The 19,134-nt window shown below is 40.7% G+C and overlaps 1 protein-coding gene across 1 annotated transcript in view; it reads left to right on the top strand.

Moving 5' to 3' along the window:
- The window catches only part of PSMB2 (proteasome subunit beta 2), a 23,346-nt gene extending 13,817 nt beyond the window's left edge, over positions 1–9,529 (top strand). The window contains exons 4-6 of the mRNA XM_018576579.1: positions 4,886–5,048; positions 8,227–8,276; positions 9,335–9,529. Of these exons, the coding sequence (XP_018432081.1) occupies positions 4,886–5,048; positions 8,227–8,276; positions 9,335–9,436 (315 nt within the window). The 3' untranslated portion in view covers positions 9,437–9,529. The remainder of the gene's footprint in view (positions 1–4,885; positions 5,049–8,226; positions 8,277–9,334) is intronic.
- Positions 9,530–19,134: the final 9,605 nt, after the last annotated feature.

Raw genomic sequence — 19,134 nt, 5'->3', positions numbered from 1 at the left:
TCCAGAACTGTCATGGATATGTCCATCAGCAACATGACGTCATACATCCTAGAGGAGGAAGTGTATGGAAGCGGACTGTGAGGGCACCTTGGTGCCATGTTTCTCTCCTTCTGTGTCTTCTCTACTAAGGGAATATGTGTCACATGACAACCAAAGGAATCAAGTGTGTGTATGTATGTTTTATATATATATATATATATATTGTGTCATTTTTAGATTTCTTTTAAAAGTCTATATTTTACTTTTATAGTTCATCATTAGCATTTTATTAGCCGAAGTTGGTTAATCTGATACATTTTTGATGAACTCAAAGAGCTAAACACAATTAAGGAATATTTTCTTAATTGTACAAAGAACAAGTGAAATGCCAACATCTGTTAATAAATAACACATAAAGAAACATTGTGCCTTCTCACATTGCTTTGATACATGATTGAGAGGTGTCAGCTAGTGACCCAGGTTACTAATTGTGTGCTGACATTGCTCTGTGCTTGTATATGTCACTTCCCGTGGGTGCAATTCATGCTGTGCTGGATTCTTCTTCCTCACTCCCCACCTCTGTTACTTCGCCTTCCGCCAGATGTCTCACCACTGCCAGTCATCATCCATGTGCAGTCGCACTGTGTGGTATGTCTTGGTGACTGTTGTCACCACAGCTCCCCTGCAGTTGAGAGCTCAGTGGTGTTTCACGCACTCTGAAAAGTATTCCAATCATTCTAAATAAGAGATATTGCTAAACATTGCCCACTGTTGGTGTATACATCATAATGTCATATTAACTAATGTAGGGAGTAATCCAATCTGTAGTTTAAAGATTTATAAGCCGCATGTATATACTATATAAATACTAACACATGGGACAGGGTTATTGCACTGGTGAATAAGGGGCCTTAATGACAGTTTGTAAAAAGGGGGCTTGTGAAAGTGCAACCTACATGTAATCCCCTCTTTTGGGCACCAGGGATGCCCCCCAAAAAAGTGTAATCAGATGAGATGCTGGTGCTTTGAGTGGGGTATTTTTTAAGGGGGGGGGTGAACTTATATCTGGAGGGAGGAAGCATAGAGGTATCATCCCACATGTATGGAAATTGCTGCTGCCTGAAACCTTCAACTTTATTCTCCATGGGCAAAGCACAGGTTCAGTTTAAAGTGACTCTCCAGTTTTCTAAAGGGCAAGGGATTGCCCCCTCAGGTGAACTACATACGTTGCACAGGTTTTTGGGAGACGTCATTGCTTACCTGCTTCTAACCTGTAGATATTGCCGTAGGCATTACCAGCCATTTGTATAGCTGTCTCCTTAAAAGGAAGATTTTTCCCTCCCTATAAATCTCTGCACAGGCTCAGTGCTGTTCTAAGAAAGACTGTTGCCACAGCATTCATTTATACTTGCACGGGTCTTTGAAAGAACTGTAAGTACTGTATCTCATGAAAGATGAAATCCATGTTTTAGAGGTGTCTGTACGTTGACTTCAAGCAGCGTGCAATCACTTGAGCTAAGGATGGAAGTCTCAATATGTTTTGTATACCAAGTGTGCTTGCCATGTGTTTATAATGAAGAGAAATTTAGCAGTTTTAGAAACCAAAGTAGTTTGCAAAATGAATTGTTCTAACATATATTACACAATTGTCTGGGTAGCCATTGCTGTATCTTATTTGTTCTTGGGAGTTGAGTTTTTCCTTTTTAATGTTTATGGAAATTACTGGGGTGTAGCAGTCCTATAAAAGAATAAAAAGTTTTTTTTTTTTTTTATATATATATATAAAGGAGGTGGGCACAGATGTAACAAGATTCCTATTAAGTCCCAATATTTTTCAAGCATGGCCATCCATAGAAAACAAATTATTCTTAGTGTCCATTTCAGAAATGTAGTTAATTTTGTATATCCACATGTCTCTCGCTACACTTAGGCCCGGTTCACACCTGGGCGTTTTGTAGCGCGTTCCTACACTCTGCAAAACGTTCAAACACCGAATTCCCATTATTTCCTATGGGTATGGTTCACACCTGGGCGTATTACAGGCCATATGAACGCGCTACAAAACGTCCTACGCCCAAAGAAGTACAGGAGCTTCTTTGGGGCATTTTTGTCACGCGTTTCCATTGGGATACAGCCAAGTAGCCCTCGGAAACGCGCGTTTTTTTACCGCGCGACATGCAACGCGCGACAAACGCGCATATTCGATACGCCTAGGTGTGAACCCAGCCTTAGTAGCACACAATTTATAGGCATTGTTTATGGAACGGATCATTTGCCATTAGAATCATGATCATAATGCCCTGTTTTTGTTAAACCAGTCAATCAGGAGCATAGACATCTTGTCATTTACGCACAGCTCTTATCCCCTTTTTTCCATCAATAGCTTTTGTCTAGTTCTAAGTAGCAGAGAATGCACATTTATCTTATGACAATGAGAGAAATATATGGGCTGCCATTTCTTCATATCCCCAGAAAATGCTGTTAACCTGGTAATTACTGTACCAAAACAATCATACCGGAAGTGACATCAAATCTCCTAACTACTGAAAGTATGGAAACCACTGGATCACTATGGCAGTCTGGTGACTAGCATTTTCAGATCAGTATCTACAAATGCAGCCTACAAATTTAGGTTTCCTTTACAGAAAACATCCTAGGGACTCCAGATAAAAATATTGTTTTGTCCTTCCTTCATTCTTGCAATATTCAGGTGTGAATTTTAATGCCCTATATAATGATCCTTTTGAGTGAGGGGCCAGAATCAACTTGTATAGAAGAAGGGAGTCCATAACCTTGCATTGCACTTTGTGGCCTTGAATGGGTAAAAATCAGACAGCTCATTCCTTGTGCCCGAGCGTGTCAAAAGCAAGTCTGACATGGTAACTGGCACAGATGTATTGGTTTAATTAAAACTGCCTCACACCCTTTTATTTATGCCTGAGCATCTCACACATGCAGAAAGCTGGCATCTCGAGAGTCGCACAAACCTTTGGCGAGACATCTCCTGCACCGCTCTTTAAACACTGAGAGAACCCCCCCTCCATCCTCCTCCTGTTAATTGTGCCTGCGTCTTGGATGTGTAGGCATAAATAAATGTTAGAGCAGCTAATTAAATTAAAGTATCTAGGGAGCAGTGGCTAAAATTGCAACATCTTCTGCCCATTGCACATGACCCTGCACTGCCTTGTTCCTATAAATGTGCTCATTACTTATGCTGAATGGTTATTCCAAGTATGAACTGTGCACACAAAAACTGGTCGTAACCTGTAAATATACAGTAAAATGGGCAGATTGCAGAGTGGTTCGCTAGTACTGCAATGTATTTGGCTATAAGAAGAGTAGGTGCTCTAGAATTGGGATCAGGTGCTATTTACTGGGTCCTTTTCTGTCTACCATTTTTATTAATTACTTTGTAGCCTTTTATGTAAGGGGTCAATATCTGCAGGTGGGATTAAAGCATAAGTATGGGCCAGGGGTGGGCAACTCTGGCCCTCCAGCTGTGCTTTAACTACGAATCGCAACATGCCTCTGTCTCTGGGAGTCATGTAACGGTCAATCTTGCATTGCCTCATGGGACTTGTAGCTCTACAACAGCTTCAGGGCCGGAGTTGGCCACCGCTGGTGTAGGCCATTAGGTAAATACACAGTTAAAATATGTATATGTGTGAACTGTCATACCTGCTAAAAAAAAAAAAAAAAATGTAATTTGTTAACCGTCTATTTTTAATTCAGTTTAAAGTTTTACATTATGTTCTCTTTAGAAACCGCTATAGGGAGAGTAGAAAACCTGTTCCTTGACGGCATGCTGTAAAGGCGGTCTCTTCTCCCTGCGTGCAGAAGCAGTGGTCCCTCTACAGAGGTCTGACACATCCCCTGCTTAGTCAGATCTATAGCTTTGTATTCGACAAAGCTCATGCTCCCTACTGATTTAGAGAGCTTTGGCTTTAAATCAGCATGGGGCTGTGTCAGTCTTATGCAGAGAGACCACTCCTTCCACACAGTGAAAGGGTCTGGCATTTAACTACTAATTGGTACCAACCCAAAGCTGGCTGTAGTTTGTGTGCTTTTTTTTTTTCATGGTGTTAAGGAGATACAATTTTTTTTTTCTCCTCAGAGGCAGGGACTGGTGTGCACTCTTTTAGCTGGCCATGGCTTTGCATAAATACAGGAAATAGAGAACATACAGGTGAAACTCGAATAATTAGAATATCGTGCAAAGTTCATTTATTTCACTAATGCAACTTAAAAGGTGAAACTAATATATGAGATAGACTCATTACATGCAAAGCAAGATAGTTCAAGCCGTGATTTGTCATAATTGTGATGATTATGGCTTACAGCTCATGAAAACCCCAAATCCACAACCTCAAAAAAGTAGAATATTACATGCAATCAATAAAACAAGGATTGTACATAGAACAATATCGGACCTCAGAAAAGTACAAGCATGCATATGTACTCAGTACTTGGTTTGGGCCCCTTTTGCAGCACTTACTGCAATTACTTTTGCACAATATTCTAATTATTCGAGTTTCACCTGTATACGGTTTAATTGTCTAAGGGGAATTTATATAGTATTTCATGATAGAAAAAGTCACCTAAACAAGCGACTGATCAGACATCCAATGTTAGTTATTTGAATGAAAATCTCCTGAACTTTCGGTAAGCTCATTGGTTTGGCATATATGCAATATGTGGGTAAGTGTGAATAAGATTTTTAAACCTATGAGTGACTGTTTTGGATTTGTATTTTTTTCCTTATGTTTCTATAGTTCAAGTATAATATAGATGAACTGTTTGCAATAGGTCTCTGTATTTCGGGATCTAAATGTTCATCATACTATTCTACGAGCAAGGCAATGTGTATAATTTTGTTTTGGTTAAATATGGCTCTTTATCTTTATAGACACCTTACCATGTTAACCTGCTGCTAGCTGGTTACGATGAGCATGATGGCCCTTCCTTGTATTACATGGATTACCTGGCAGCTCTGGCAAAAGCACCATTTGCAGCTCATGGCTATGGAGCCCTCCTCACTCTCAGTATCCTGGATCGCTACTACAAGCCAGGTATGACCTCCAGCTGGTGTGTCGCTTCTTTCTGTCAATATATCAGTTTATTTTTCAAGATCTTTTATTTATTTTGCTTTTTATTTGCAGAATCGGCATATAGATTTCTTACATTTCGCTATTCATAGAGATCATTTCTCCTTTCATAGAAACCTATTCTCTTTTAAGTGCTAAGATCTATGTCAAGATGTAGACAGCATATCTACATTACCTAGTATTTATTTAGCTTTGGGGGAAAAAGGTACAGTAAAGTACATACAAACCTGGACTAATTTGTTGGTACCCTTATAGCTCAATAAAACTATGCTTCATCACCTGAAAAGTGATGGAATTAAAAGTGGTTATCTCATGGCTTTGGCAAGTCATGGAGTAAAGCAAAGAAAGTGTGAAAAGACACAAATGATTCCTTATTTTACAAAAACATTTAAAAATGGCCTGGACATGTGTCCCCTGGACCCCTAGAAAACCTGGACCCCTAGAAAAGCATATAAATAATACAATAATGAATCATAGTAAAATGTCAAACTGTTTTCTCTCATTAGTATCACACATGTCTTTAATCTTGTAATCTGCTAGTCATTATATTTAAATAGACAAAAGTAGTCACTCATTGGTATCATTGTGTCCACCACAGTGAACATTTGACCAGATCAGAAAAAAATATAGACCAGCGTGTCAAAGGTAAATGCTGTAAAACCATCTACAAGCCCCTTAATATTCCTGTGGCTACAATTGCAAATGTTATTAGGAAGCTTAAGGTCTATGGGAGTGTAGGTACCCTTGATATGGCCACGAGGAAAATCATCCTTCGATTGAACAGAGGGACAGTGGGAATGGTAGGTGAGGAACCAAACTTACAAAGAGATACCAGCTGAGCTCCAAGGCCAAGGTACAGCAGTATCAGGTCACACCATCTGTTGGTTTTTGATCAACAGTGAGCTCAAAGGAATAAGCTCTATGAGAGGGATGGCCAAAGTGCTGCCCTCCAGCTGTGGTGGAACTACAAATCCCATGAGGCTTTGCTAGATTCTCACAGCCACAGACATGACTCCTGGAGAGAGATGCTTCATGGGATTTGTTGTTTCACCACAGCTGGAGGGCCGAAGTTTGGCCATCCCTGCCCTAGGAGGACTCTACTGTTGGAAGAAAAACATTATAAAAGCCAGAGTAGAATTTGCTAAAATGCATGTTGACAAGCCAAATGCTTTGGGGATAATGTCCTTTGGACAGATGGAAACTCCAAACAAATTTGGAGTTTGTTGGCAAGTCACATTAGCCTATGTTCACAGCCAAAACAAATTAAGCTTTCAAAGAAGAGAACATCGTACCTACTGTGAAACATGGAGGAAGATCAGTTATGTTTTGGGGCTGCTTTGTGTTGGTTCACATGGGATGCCTTGAACCTGTTAAGAGCACAATGAGATCTCAAGACTATCAAGGACTTCTGGTGTGCAATGTATTGCCCATTGTCGGAAAGCTCTGTCTGAATCATAGGTCATGGGTCCTTCAACAGGCTAATGACCCCCAAAAAATAAAGCTTAAAGCACACAAGAAAGGTTAAGAACAAAACATTGAACTATTCTGAAGCGGCCTTCTATGAGCCCTGATCTGAATCCTATCAAATATCTGTGGAAATAACTGTAACATGCAGTCTGGAGGTGGCACCTTTCAAACCCGAAACAGCTGGAGCAGTTTCCCCAAGAAGAGTGGGCCAAACTACCTGTTGGCAGGTGAAAAAGTCTGAGAGCTACAGAAAGTACTTGTTTGCCGTGACTGTCTCTAACGTTTGTGCAACAAAATATTAGGGTTAAGGATCCCATCATTTTTGTCCATGCCATTTTTATTTGTTTTATTGTTTTAAAATTTGATTCAAATCAATAGGAAAGTCTGATTTTTTTATTATAAACAGTGATAGATGCCAATTACGTTGGTCAGTTTTAAATATTTCAGAGAAAAGTTTATTTTTTTCATGGAAGGGTATCAACAAACTTGTCTACATCTGTATCTTAAAACTTTACCTTGATTTTGGTTGTGTTAAATTTACCAAGGAGCTGTCTGAAGTTTCTTACTGGGATTTTTGGAAAGTACAAGCTGAGTGTTCAGCAAAATATCACTACAATAACAAACTACCTTAACTGTGGAGAAGGGGGGCAAACTGCTGCAGGTATAAAATGAGTCCCCTACCTGAAACAGCCTCTCATACTTTCCTGGCACAGCCCAGTGCCAAACCTTGTCACGAAGGTGAAAATATTTGTGGATTTTTGACATTTTTATTTGCCCATAAGTATTATGAATCGTATTTTTTGCTTTAAAAAAAATAAATATATATATATATATATCGCTCAAATATTTTTTTTCTTTCTTATTGAACTATCTGCTTTTAAAGAGATTAAAAGAGCAAAAAATAAATTCTGAAAGCAGCAGCAATAATTAGTAGCCTAGGAATAGTTATAGTTATTTTTTTTCTAAATCGTTTATCAGTTCAGAGAGCCTGCTTTGAAATGCAGCCCTCCAAACATGTTATACCAGTGCTGATAAGTTAGTGTGATGACACCCTCACCTTGCTGGGGAGCAGATCACATAGAACCCCCTGTTGGGTCCTCCATATCACCAACACCTTCATTAGTCCCTCAGGTCCCTCTCCTAGTAGAGCTGTCAATCAATCAATGCTTGTCTTCTACACCCTTTCATTGCTAAAATTGAATGCAAGTCAGTATTCGTTCCGTCTCACCAAGGCAGCAGAGGACTCCATCACTAACGATAAGGGTGGTAATACACAGATGTCTTCCGGAGGGTGATTGTCATTATACAGCTACCCTTCCTCATCATTGCCTACCATGATCTTTGTCTTTTAAATAAAGTGTATGTAGTTTAGAAGGGATCCTTCAGCTATGAATCATAAAAAGATCTTCCTTCCTGAATTTTGCAGCCTCGGCCCACTGCACTGCTTACATTTTGCTTGCCAAATCTATTTCCCACTGGCTGACCCTGCACACTGGGTTCTCTTAGACTTCTATGGGACCATCTGCTGTGTATTTCCTGCCTCTGCTGCATAGAAGTCTATGGGGATCAACTGCATAGGTAATCATCATAAAGTGCACTTAGCTTTAATATGCTTGCTTATGAATAAATATCCTTTGCATATTTGTTTTATGATGAAGTTTACTTTTTGTTCCAGATCTCACACGAGAAGAGGCAGTAGAACTTCTTAAGAGATGTATAGCAGAGGTAAGAGAATATGAATAGCCATTGGCAGATGATGGCCATATAGGTTCTGGCCATATGCTTCATCGATTTAAATAGCAATGTTACCTATTTGCGCATTTCTGTCTAATTATCGGATATTATACAGACTTGTATGCTGTTAGGTACCTGCAAAATACTTGAACTGCAGATAGTAAAATGGTGGGTACCCATGTATCTCCCTTCAAATTCAGGGATAAGACATAAGAGGGTGGTAAAATGCATAGGCATGATCCAGCCACCCTTGGAGCAAGAAATCTTACAATCATTGCAGAGCACTTCATAACCATGCAAGGTCCATGTTGTGTGTGAGTGGGGGAAGATGAGCAACATTATCAGATGCTACATTAGCATAGCTAATGCCTTTGTAGAACAGTAATGATCAAGAGATGCTATCTGACCTACCCAATTGATTCCTCTTGCCAAATATACGCGTGTGCAAGGACCTATAGACATCAGATTATCCCCTGATGCAGCTACTGTAAAACAGCAGAATTGAGGAACTGTCCTTTCTTATCTGTAGGTTTCTCAAAGTTGGATCACATGCACTGGGTATTGTATGGAATTCAATTTGTGTTAACCAGCGGCTTTGACTTGACAGATTTATTCTGCATCTGTGAAGGTTTCTTCCTCTTACCTTCAGATAGAACGGTATATTCATTTCATTGAAAGCATAAGACACGGAGAGGAGACTAAATCCTTTGTCATCAAATCCTGTCTAACTTCGAACCTTTTACAGAAGGTTTTATTTACTGCCAGTCTTTTGCTGTTACAGTTTGCATCTTCCTTTACAGATATTTTATTTTTGATCATTCAGATGCTGTTATTAACTTATGACATTGTTTTCAGTAGCATGATTACACCTTTAACTTTGTAAGCCAAGTCAAAATATTTGCATGTTTACCTGCATAATTGAATGCCAACACGCTATATAGCCTCTTAACAGCTTTAGCCTCTTAAGCATTTTTCCCTACCTTGCATTAATTTATGCTGACACTTTTTAGCAGGAGAAAATTGTTCACACACCTGTTTGTGTCTTTCAGCTTCAGAAGAGGTTTATCTTGAGCCTTCCATCATTCAGTGTGCGTGTCATCGATAAGGAAGGAATCCACGATCTGGATAACATTCCGGCATCAAGTGTATAATCTTTCCCTACAGTCTTTATTTTTTACATTGATTTCTACTGTTTTTGGAAATTAGCCTCAATAAATGATCCCAAGATGGCAAAGCTTGGGATATGTGAAACCTCAGCCTGACTTGTGTGCTTTGTAAAGACCTTTCTGTTCACTTTAGTGGACTTTTCAAACCATCCAGTTTAAGATCAGAGATTAGTTTTTTTGCTCTGTGCATTAGTGTTTTCCACTGCTGTTTCTGTATATCCACATAAAAGATCACACAGTTTACAGGGTAAATGTTTTTTTTCCAATCTATCTTTATGGATTTATAGGGCTAAAATGAGATTTGTGGTGAACTTTTGTGAGTTTTGTTTGACTTGGAGCACCCTTCCTATTTAGGTTAATGGACTTAGCTGAGAAGAGTTTGCTAAAACTCAATACCTGTCTCAGATGCTTCTGACAGAAGCAGATGTTTTCTAGTTCACAAAGGCTGGATGCTAGTTTTGTGGCAAATAGGTTTTGCCTGTTATGGTCACTGCAAGCAAAGTCACTACTTCAGAGCTTGGCATGTGTGTCAATAGACTAGGAGTAGAGGCTTCATTCAGTGATATGGGCTAAGACGGATAGTAAGCTTTGCTACAGATTGCCTTTAACTCTATTTATTTTAGTCCACTGAAAGCTATAACACATCAAAGTATCTACAACATACCATACCGAGCAAGTATGAAAAAAGGCCAAATTCAATAATTTCAATTCGGAAGAAGGCAAAATATGCCCCTCGTTAGGTAGCTCTCAATTTATCCTATCCGCATGGCCTAAAAAAAAATCATTGACCTCTCAGCAGGCAGCAGCTAAATTCTCTGGATCACTGACTGAATTCCATCTGGACATGCCAGTCTAGGACAGATGACATTCAAATTGCTTATTTTGTTTGGCTTTTTTCTGGCACTGTTTATCTCCTAGACATACAGTGACCATTACCAATGACCAAAATTAATTGCACCCTTTGAAAGATTTTTTTTTTCACTCGCTGTTGACATGCACCGATCAGCAATGACCTGACCACCCACATGATGTTGAGTAGGTCCCCCTTTTGCCACCAAAACAGCCCTGACCCCTCGAGGCGTGGACTCCACTAGACCTCGGAAGGTATGGTGTGATATCTGGCACCAAGCCATCAGTAGCAGATCTTTTAGGTCTTATAAGTTATGAGGTGGGACCTCAGTGGATCAGACTTGTTTTTCCAGCACATCCCACTGATGCTCTATTGGATTTAGATATGGAGAATTTGGAGGCCAAGTCAACACCTCAAACTCATTTGTTGAGTTCCTCAAACCATTTTTGAACCGTTTTTGCAGTGTGGCAAGGTGCAGTATTCTGCTGAAAGAGGTTACTGCCATCAGGGAATACTGTTTCCATGAAAGTCAGCAACAATGTTTAGGTAGGTGGTATGTGTTAAAGTAACATCCACATGAATGGCAGGACCCAATGTTTCCCAGCAGTACATTGGCCAAAGCATCACACTGCCTCCGTGGGTTCACCTCATAGTGCATCTTGGTGCTTCTTCCTTTTCTTTCCTTGGACCACTTTTGTTATGTCCTGACCACTGCAGACCGGGAACATCCCACAAAAGCTGCAGTTTTGGAGTTCCTCTAACCCGTCGTCTAGCGATCACAATTTGGCCCTTATCAAAGTTGCTCAAATCCTTACGCTTGCCTATTTTTTGCTGCTTCCAACACATTGACTCCAGGGACAAAATGTTCACTTGCTGCCTAATATATCCCACCCACTTCCAGGTGCCATTGTAACAAGATAGTCAATACCATTCACTTCACCTTTCAGTTGGCATAATGTTCTGACTAATCGGTGTATGTTGAGTTCAGTGGTGATGTGCAAGGTTTAACTCAGTAGCAAGTCACTATTCATCCTAAGGACCCGTTCACACTACTGTACTGTGGTAATGCGCATTACATGCAATGTTACACTGTGGCACCATTGATTATGATAGCACCCCAATACACCTGTCTCAATACAATGCACATGCATTAAATGCACTGCAGTGGATGTCCTTGTGTGAATGGGCCCTATCTAATCTGACGGCACATTGATGCTTGGGGACACATTTATAAAGCAGTGTATGTGAAATTCATGGGGGAATGAATCGTTCAGTTTATTAAATCACATCTACCAGATTCACCTGCAGTGAATATTTGGTAACTGTCACATTCACTGCTGTAGAAGTATGCCCTTTGGTTGCTATGGGTCACTACACTCTACACATTATAGTTGCTCTATACACTGTCTTACAGAATAAGCCTGCAGTGACCCACAAAATGACTTGGTCATGTGTTGTATCCACTATGGTTCTGTAATATCCATTTAAACTGCAGTGATGGTGAAGGTAAATTTAGCAATTGTGTCAGATAGAATAAATCTCCATTCAGGGGGAAACCTGTGAAATAAAAAAAAAATGTGTACAGTGGCAAGGCCAGCAGATGCTTCAAGCAGATACTCTAGTATAGTACCTGAGCTTTGCTTCCTGGGCTCATCTGCCCCATCTGGGGGCCCGGGACCGGCATCAAAAGGTTTTGGCAATGAGAGACCAGCAAACATCTGTTTGCCAAAAAAAAAAAGCCTTGTCAACAAAAGGGTTAAAAGTGAAACAAAACCAATTGAGAACCAAAAAATGCGCTGGAATGCATTAACACGTCAAAAATGTGCTTACAGGTGTTTGCAGAAACACATTCAGATCTGGTCTGGAGATGTGAACATGCCCTTAAAGCTGAACTCCAGCTATAAGGGTTTATACATTATTACATTGGTCCTACATGGCACAATATTAGTATACATAAATTATCCCTGGCAGGGCCACAGGGATCCTGTAATAGCAGCAGCTACTAAAGATTTTAACTAGGGATGCTCCGATATATCGGCGGCCGAAAATGGCACTTTTGGCATAATGCTGAAAGTGCCATTTTCTGGCTGATACAGCGGTGCATCCCTGTTTTCTTTCCTCCCCCGCTGGGCGCTGCTCTGTGTCCCAGCGGGGAGGAGAGAAACTGTCACAGGTGGCCGAGCGCTCCGGGAGGAGAGTGCTGTGAGCGGCCAGCGTCTCTCCTCCCCGCACCGCTCAGCCTCCTGTCACAGATCAGAGGAGAGCAGTGTGGGTGGAGACAGCCAGCGCTGTCACAGAAGGCTGAGCTCCGCTCGCTCAACCTCCTGTGACAGCAGTACAAATACTCAGTGATCGCTGAATGTTTGTAAACAATTGAGGACAGAGTATATCCTCAATTATGAATGAATGGGAAGTGATCTACATCACCTCCTGTTCCTTTCATAGTTGTAGTTATAGTAAACATACTATATTCTCATGTTATGAATGAACAGAAACACTCAGTGTATATAGGCTTCCTGTTCATTGATAACAGGGGCTGCAGAAAAAGAGATTGAGGACTTTGTGTTCTCAATCTCTTTTTTTTCTATTTTAAAAGGGAAATATCAGGGGTCTGTTTAGAACCCTAATATTGCCCCAAAAAGTAAAAAATACAAATATTTAATCAAATGAATAATAAAATAAATATAAAAAAAATTAGTGTATAAAAAAAAATGTGAAAAAGTTAAAATTTAAAAATTCGGTTTTGAAATTTTCATTTCGGTGCCCCTCTAATTTTAACTGTGCTGAAAACTACCGCTATAACGAATGTACCTCAAAAGCAGATCCTACGGTACCATGTGCCCGTAGGCATTCGTGAGTTTATGCAAATTCAAGGTATAAATTCATAAAGCCATTGACTTCTAGGGGACACTGTACACAGCACCTGGAGCTCTATGGCTGAACAAATGTGCCTGATTGTACGCCTTATGGCCATAGGCGGCCTTCTACAAGAGCCCTTGAAGCTGCAGCCAGTGTAGTATGCTATTTTGTCTGTTCTTAAAAGTGCTGCATACTGTACATAGTGATTGTATAACTAACCAGCCAGAACGGTGAAAACAATTGTGTGCTGATTTTGTGACCATCAAATAATCTTTTGTTTTTGACAAAGGGCTAAAACTGTCTGAGTCTTTGTAACATTGTCTGCAGCGCGTCCATACATCTGCCAGTCCTTACATCTCGTGCTGTTTTAGAGCAGATCTCTAATGTGAAGCCCCTCATATGGGCTATATTAACACATGAATATGATCCCTGCTCACCTTTTGGAGAAATGTTATTCTTTCTTTGAGTTCAATAAGTTTCGGCTTTGCAGCATAACAAGATTTCAGCCCTCTACTTACTTTCTTCAAATCTCAGGGTCCGTTCACATTGTGTTTAAAAGAGTGCATATGTTTGTATAGGTTTTGTTCTTTTTGGCATGCCTTGCACTGCATTTGTACATGGCAAAAAATTGCAAAACATCCACGTGCATTTTACATATTGAATTGTGAATGGGCCCTTACATTTCCTATACACATGAAATCTTAGATGCTGTTGCCCTATTTGAGTCACAGTTTAAATATTCAGCGCACTGTGTAGCCATACTAACTGGATCAAACTTTTGTGATACGACAAGAAGTGGCTTTGTACTCCCTGAAGTAGCTCGCTCTTAGCTCTGAAAAGGAACACTTTCAAATAGTGATGATCTGGTGGATTCATTGACTTCCATCCACAGCAGGTGATTAATAAACATCAAATAATTACCCACTTCCCTCACCCCTCCTATCCTCACGCCCTGGCAGCAAGGGAGGGCGGAGGGTGAAAGGCAACATATGTTATGCCTGGGGCAGGGAAGGTTCTTCAAAGTCCCTTCCCCCAGTGACTGAGAGGAACTGGGGTCACACTCTGTCTGGTGGGCACCACATAAAGCACGTTGCTTTAACAGAGTGAGAAAAATCTATAAATATTCAATCTATTATTTTTAACCTCAGTCTTTTCTTTTTGTGCTTTTAAAAAAAATGCTGTGCTTGGTGTTATCTGGAATATTTTAAAAGGACATGTAGGGGTCATGGCTTCCCCCTGCATGGCTGTAGTTATATCAATATTTCTGACCATTGTCAGGTTTTCTTTTCCTAAGACAGCTTAATTCAGATGCCTTGATTATTACATCTTGTCTTTTTTTTTTCTGATTGCCAGACAAGTGTTTAAATAGATTTCAAATTTCCTATTGGATTTTTAGTGGATTTGGACAGGGATGATGTAGTATTATGTGCAAAATGTTATTGTTACTTCCCTATGTTCCATTGACTACAGCTGGCCATACACTGTTACAATAGTGGCCAATTCACGGGAATCAGTGGGTGGCCTCACAAACCTGTCAAAGGAGCCAGGCCAAGAATTGTCATCCAATCAGCTTCAGTCACTGTTCAGGCATTCTACAGCAGTGGGTGCTGGTTGTCTGAATTCAATAGCCCAGCACAGGGGAAACGTCGATCCACGCTGTTTAGTGTGAATGGAAGAACCTGTTAGATTTATTTCTTTTTAGCCCAAAGGCTAAACAAAACAAATCTAATAGTGTATGGGCATCTTTAGCACTACTCTGTGGATGAAGATGAAAAACTCCACTTTTGCCAAAGGAATGACATAATTGCTACAAATGTGTTCAAATGGTGCAATTGGGAGGCTTTATGTGCCCCATTAGTATATACTGTAGAAATCTTATTACCTGCTTGTGTGATTAGCTCACTATGTTTCCTAGAGGTCTGCACTGAGATAAAAAGTCAAATTTCAGGCATTCCCTACATCAGACTCTTTACCTTTGACTGCAGCTTTTCTCATTACAACTCTGAGATTGACCTGGGTTACCATAATGATGACTGACCCTCCCGTTTAGTATGAGAAAAGTTGTAGTAAGGCAAAAAGCAACCGTATAGATCTACAAATCAAGTTACCCAAATACTCTGTCACAGGATTGCTACCATATGCATCTTGACAAATTCCCTTTAAGTGTATTAATGTAATATAGTCCCAAGCTAGGTATATGTAAACATTTTACACACATCTCCTTTACCTGTAGTTTATCTGTGAGACATTGCCCAAGGCATATGCAAGCAAAAGACCTGGCGAGTTTGATTTTCGTCTGAAGGTAGAGTGAGGAAGAAGAACCTTGCATGACAAGTGTGCAGCACGTCTATGCAGAAAGCATACCTGTCTTCTATCTCTGTAATTATGGCTGTCCCTTGTGTGTTCAGCCATCATGATCTCATTGACTTTAGCATGCCAGGTCTGTTTGTCAACCTCTTTTCTGTACTCCCACAACGATGTTCATTTCTTCAGTGACAGTTGCCATCTAGACCTTAGATTAAAGATGACCTGAACTGTGAAAGCTGTACCCAAAATAGGCACCAGTATTGCCTGTGGTCTTCCTGCAGCTGATCTTTCCCCATTTCTGACTTACCATGTCTTGATCCTCGCTGTGCGGGGGTGGCCATCATGGTAGAGGCAAGGCTTTGGAGGACCTGCCCCTCTGTGACTGGTGATCTGGTAAGGAAGGGGGTGGGACAGTCAAGAATTAGCAAGAGAGGTGAAAGCACAGATTCACAGAATGAAGAACGTAGAATCAGGATGGTGCATGTACTGCAGGTCCTCGGGTACAGATTCCTCTCCAGCAAGCAGTACAGTAGTGACATCACCAAATCTCACATCTGAATCCATAGCAGTACCTCTGATAGCTATGAGGCAGTAGGCACAGTCACATACAAGGAAGTGCAATGTTTACGCACAATTATCTTTCTAGATGTTCCCTATGAAGTAAATCTTCACATTTTGAGTCCAGGTCCACCTTAAAGTGAGACCAAGAAAATATTGCTGCAGAGTGTTCTACAACTATGCACATTTGAGGGATGATAGCCTCTAAAAAGAAAGGGGGGCATTGGAGCAGCATCTTTTCAAGTGGTATGCTATATTTAGTTAGTACAGACTTATACGGTAAAGTGCAGCAACTTGTGCAATGTTAATGCATACCATATGTGTTAACTTTTTGTTTCAGAAATTGTCATAGTGGGTTTATTAAAATCATGCACTTTGTTTTACATAAAGATAACATTCTTTCTTCAGACTCACCACGTAGACCTGTCATCACAATTAATATTTCTTGATTCAATCACACATCAAAAGCTTGGGATTTCAAACCTATGCTGAATATAATATTTTAGGGTCAGGCACTGCAAATACTGTTGCTCTGTATTTTCAGACACTAATAGCAAATTCTGAAATGGATCCATGCAGTTATCAAAGGTGGAATAGGCATTTCATTCTGGATCTGATTTATTCACCTTTTTTTTAAAAAATGATGATTTTTAGAAATGCCCTGTAGTACATATATACCGATCTGCCATAACATTAAGACCACCCGCCTAACATTACATATTAAGACGGCCCTCACCTGTCGAGGCATGGACTCCGCTAGACCACTGAAGGTATGCTGTGGTATTTTATTTTTGTTCCCCATGTCCCTATATGTGTTGTAAAGTAGCCACCACTCCAAGATTTTGCCCGTGCTGGACTACAATCCCAATACAAATTGGTAGGGATGCACCGATATATTGGCCGAAAATGGCACTTTTGGCCCGGAATAGCGGTGCATTCGTTCTTTCTCTCTTCCCTGCTGGGTGCTGCTCTGTGTCCCAGGCGGCCGAGCGCTGCGGGAGGAGAGCGATGTGAGCGGCCGGCGTCTATCCGCACCGCTCAGCCTCCTGTCACAGATCAGGATAGTGGTGTGGGCGGAGACAGCTTGCAGTGCTGTCCAGGAGGCTGAGCTCCGCTCGCTCAGCCTCTTGTGACAGCTGTCAGGATGGAGAGCGAGTACAAACACTCAGTGATCGCTGACTGTTTGTACATAATTGAGGACATGGTATGGTTACTATATCCTCAAATATGAATAATTGGGAAGTGATCTACATGACCTCCTGTTCATTCATGATTGTGGTTATAGTAAACATACTATGTCCTCATGTTATGATTGAACAGGAACGCTCCTAGAGGATTCCTGTTCATTGATAACAGGTGATACAGAAAAAGAGAGAGTCCTCAATCTCTTTTTCTATTATAAAAGGGAAATATCAAGGGTCTGATATTTCCCCGAAGCCCCTAAAAGTAAAGTAAAAAATACAAATATTTAATAAAACTGAATAAATAAAATATAAAAAAAATAAAAAGTCTATCTCAATGCATCCTCCTCTTCCAACAATCTGATTTGCTATTCAGTGCTCTGGCAGGATCCTGCATCTCGTTCTACTGTGGCTTGATAGGTCATTTTACAGGCTTATGCTAGTAAGGATTTATCTCCGCCTTTCCCTATCAAGGCTCATTCCACTAGGGCTGTTAGTACTTTTTGAGCTCTTTGTCACTAGGCATCTGCTCAGCAGATTTGCAAGGCGGCTATTTGGGTGTCTGTTCATACCTGCATTAGGTGGATGTGCAGGTGACAGCTGAAGCTGCTTTTGGCTGTATGGTGCTGAAGGCAAAGACTAGATTAACCCTGTGCTATGTACACTAGTAGTTGCAGTCTGTTCCCACCCCTCATTGTTGTTTTTGGGCATTCCAAATAATCCTGATTGGCCCTGTACTGTTCGATCAAGAACATAGGAATAAAATCTCTTTTTTGGAGTACAGTACAAAACACAGCACCCTCCCCTCTATGTCCTCTATTGATTATTGCTTTCAAATAACTGAAGATATGTGGTAGGAGGAGGAGATCTATAGGCTCCAAACTGATCTGGCCAGTGCCAAGTCACCTGACGATACCGCTATATAACCCATCTGGCCCTGTGTCAGGTAATGGGTACGATCAAGAAAAGCTGTTTGCACACTATTTTCTATTAACTATGTACAAATCTCTTTTGAGACAGATGTTTGCCTTTGAGTACATTAGTTTTGGTGCAGTCATTTATGTATCTTTCAAGAGTTTTGTTTAAAGTTGACGATCATCAAGTCACAAGCATTAACTTGAACTTGTTAAAGATTTGCATCCGTTCTGTGCATGAACTTGCAATAATGCCTGAATTCTGCTTGTAGTGGTCAGCAATATAATACCCTGAAGCCCTGGCGAGCGTAATATTAAAGGTTCATTTTTTGTTAAATAATTAAAATGATCCATAAGTGCCATCATCCTGTTTCCATTGGTTCAAAGTTTTCCCTGTAATACGAGCAAGTAGTGTTCTGTAGAGAAAGCCAATCTTGCTAAAATGTATGACTGTGAATTTACTGTGAATTTAATGTATGACTGTGAATTTTGTTCACACGGGTGGCCGAGGAGAGGTAAAACAGGAGGTTGATCCACATTTTTACCACCCTTCAACCGTCCACCTAAAACTTAATATAGTGGTCGCTCATGCTTGTACACACAATAAACAGCATGTCGTTTTTGGCAGGGGGGGCCACTTGCTAAACATGATCAATGCAATCAATAGTATTGCAATGGTTGCAGCATGGTATTTTCATACAAAATCTCCACTGGGATAACAAAGAAATGGCATTCAGGGGACAGCAGCATTGCCTCCTAAACACTGGGCAGCCACTGCTCTTTAAAAACCGATCCACCACAGACTGCTTTTTGGATGGGCAGTGGAGCTTGCCGCCCATGTGAATGGGGCCTTATAGCCCTAGAGAAAGCTGCTGAGTGCTGACTCTTTGTCATTGACATCCTTGTTGATTTCTCTCGCCTGCATTGGCTTGCTTTAGGGCAGGGGTGGGGAACCTCCGGCTCTCCAGCTGTGGTGCAACTACAAATCCCATGATGCATCTCTCTCTGGGAGTC

Source organism: Nanorana parkeri, unplaced genomic scaffold (assembly GCF_000935625.1).
Source record: "Nanorana parkeri isolate BGI_ZX_2015 unplaced genomic scaffold, ASM93562v1 scaffold70, whole genome shotgun sequence".
NCBI classification, from domain to species: domain Eukaryota; kingdom Metazoa; phylum Chordata; class Amphibia; order Anura; family Dicroglossidae; genus Nanorana; species Nanorana parkeri.
The sequence above is the reverse complement of the archived record's forward strand: the minus strand, read 5'-3'. Positions and strand labels throughout refer to the sequence as shown.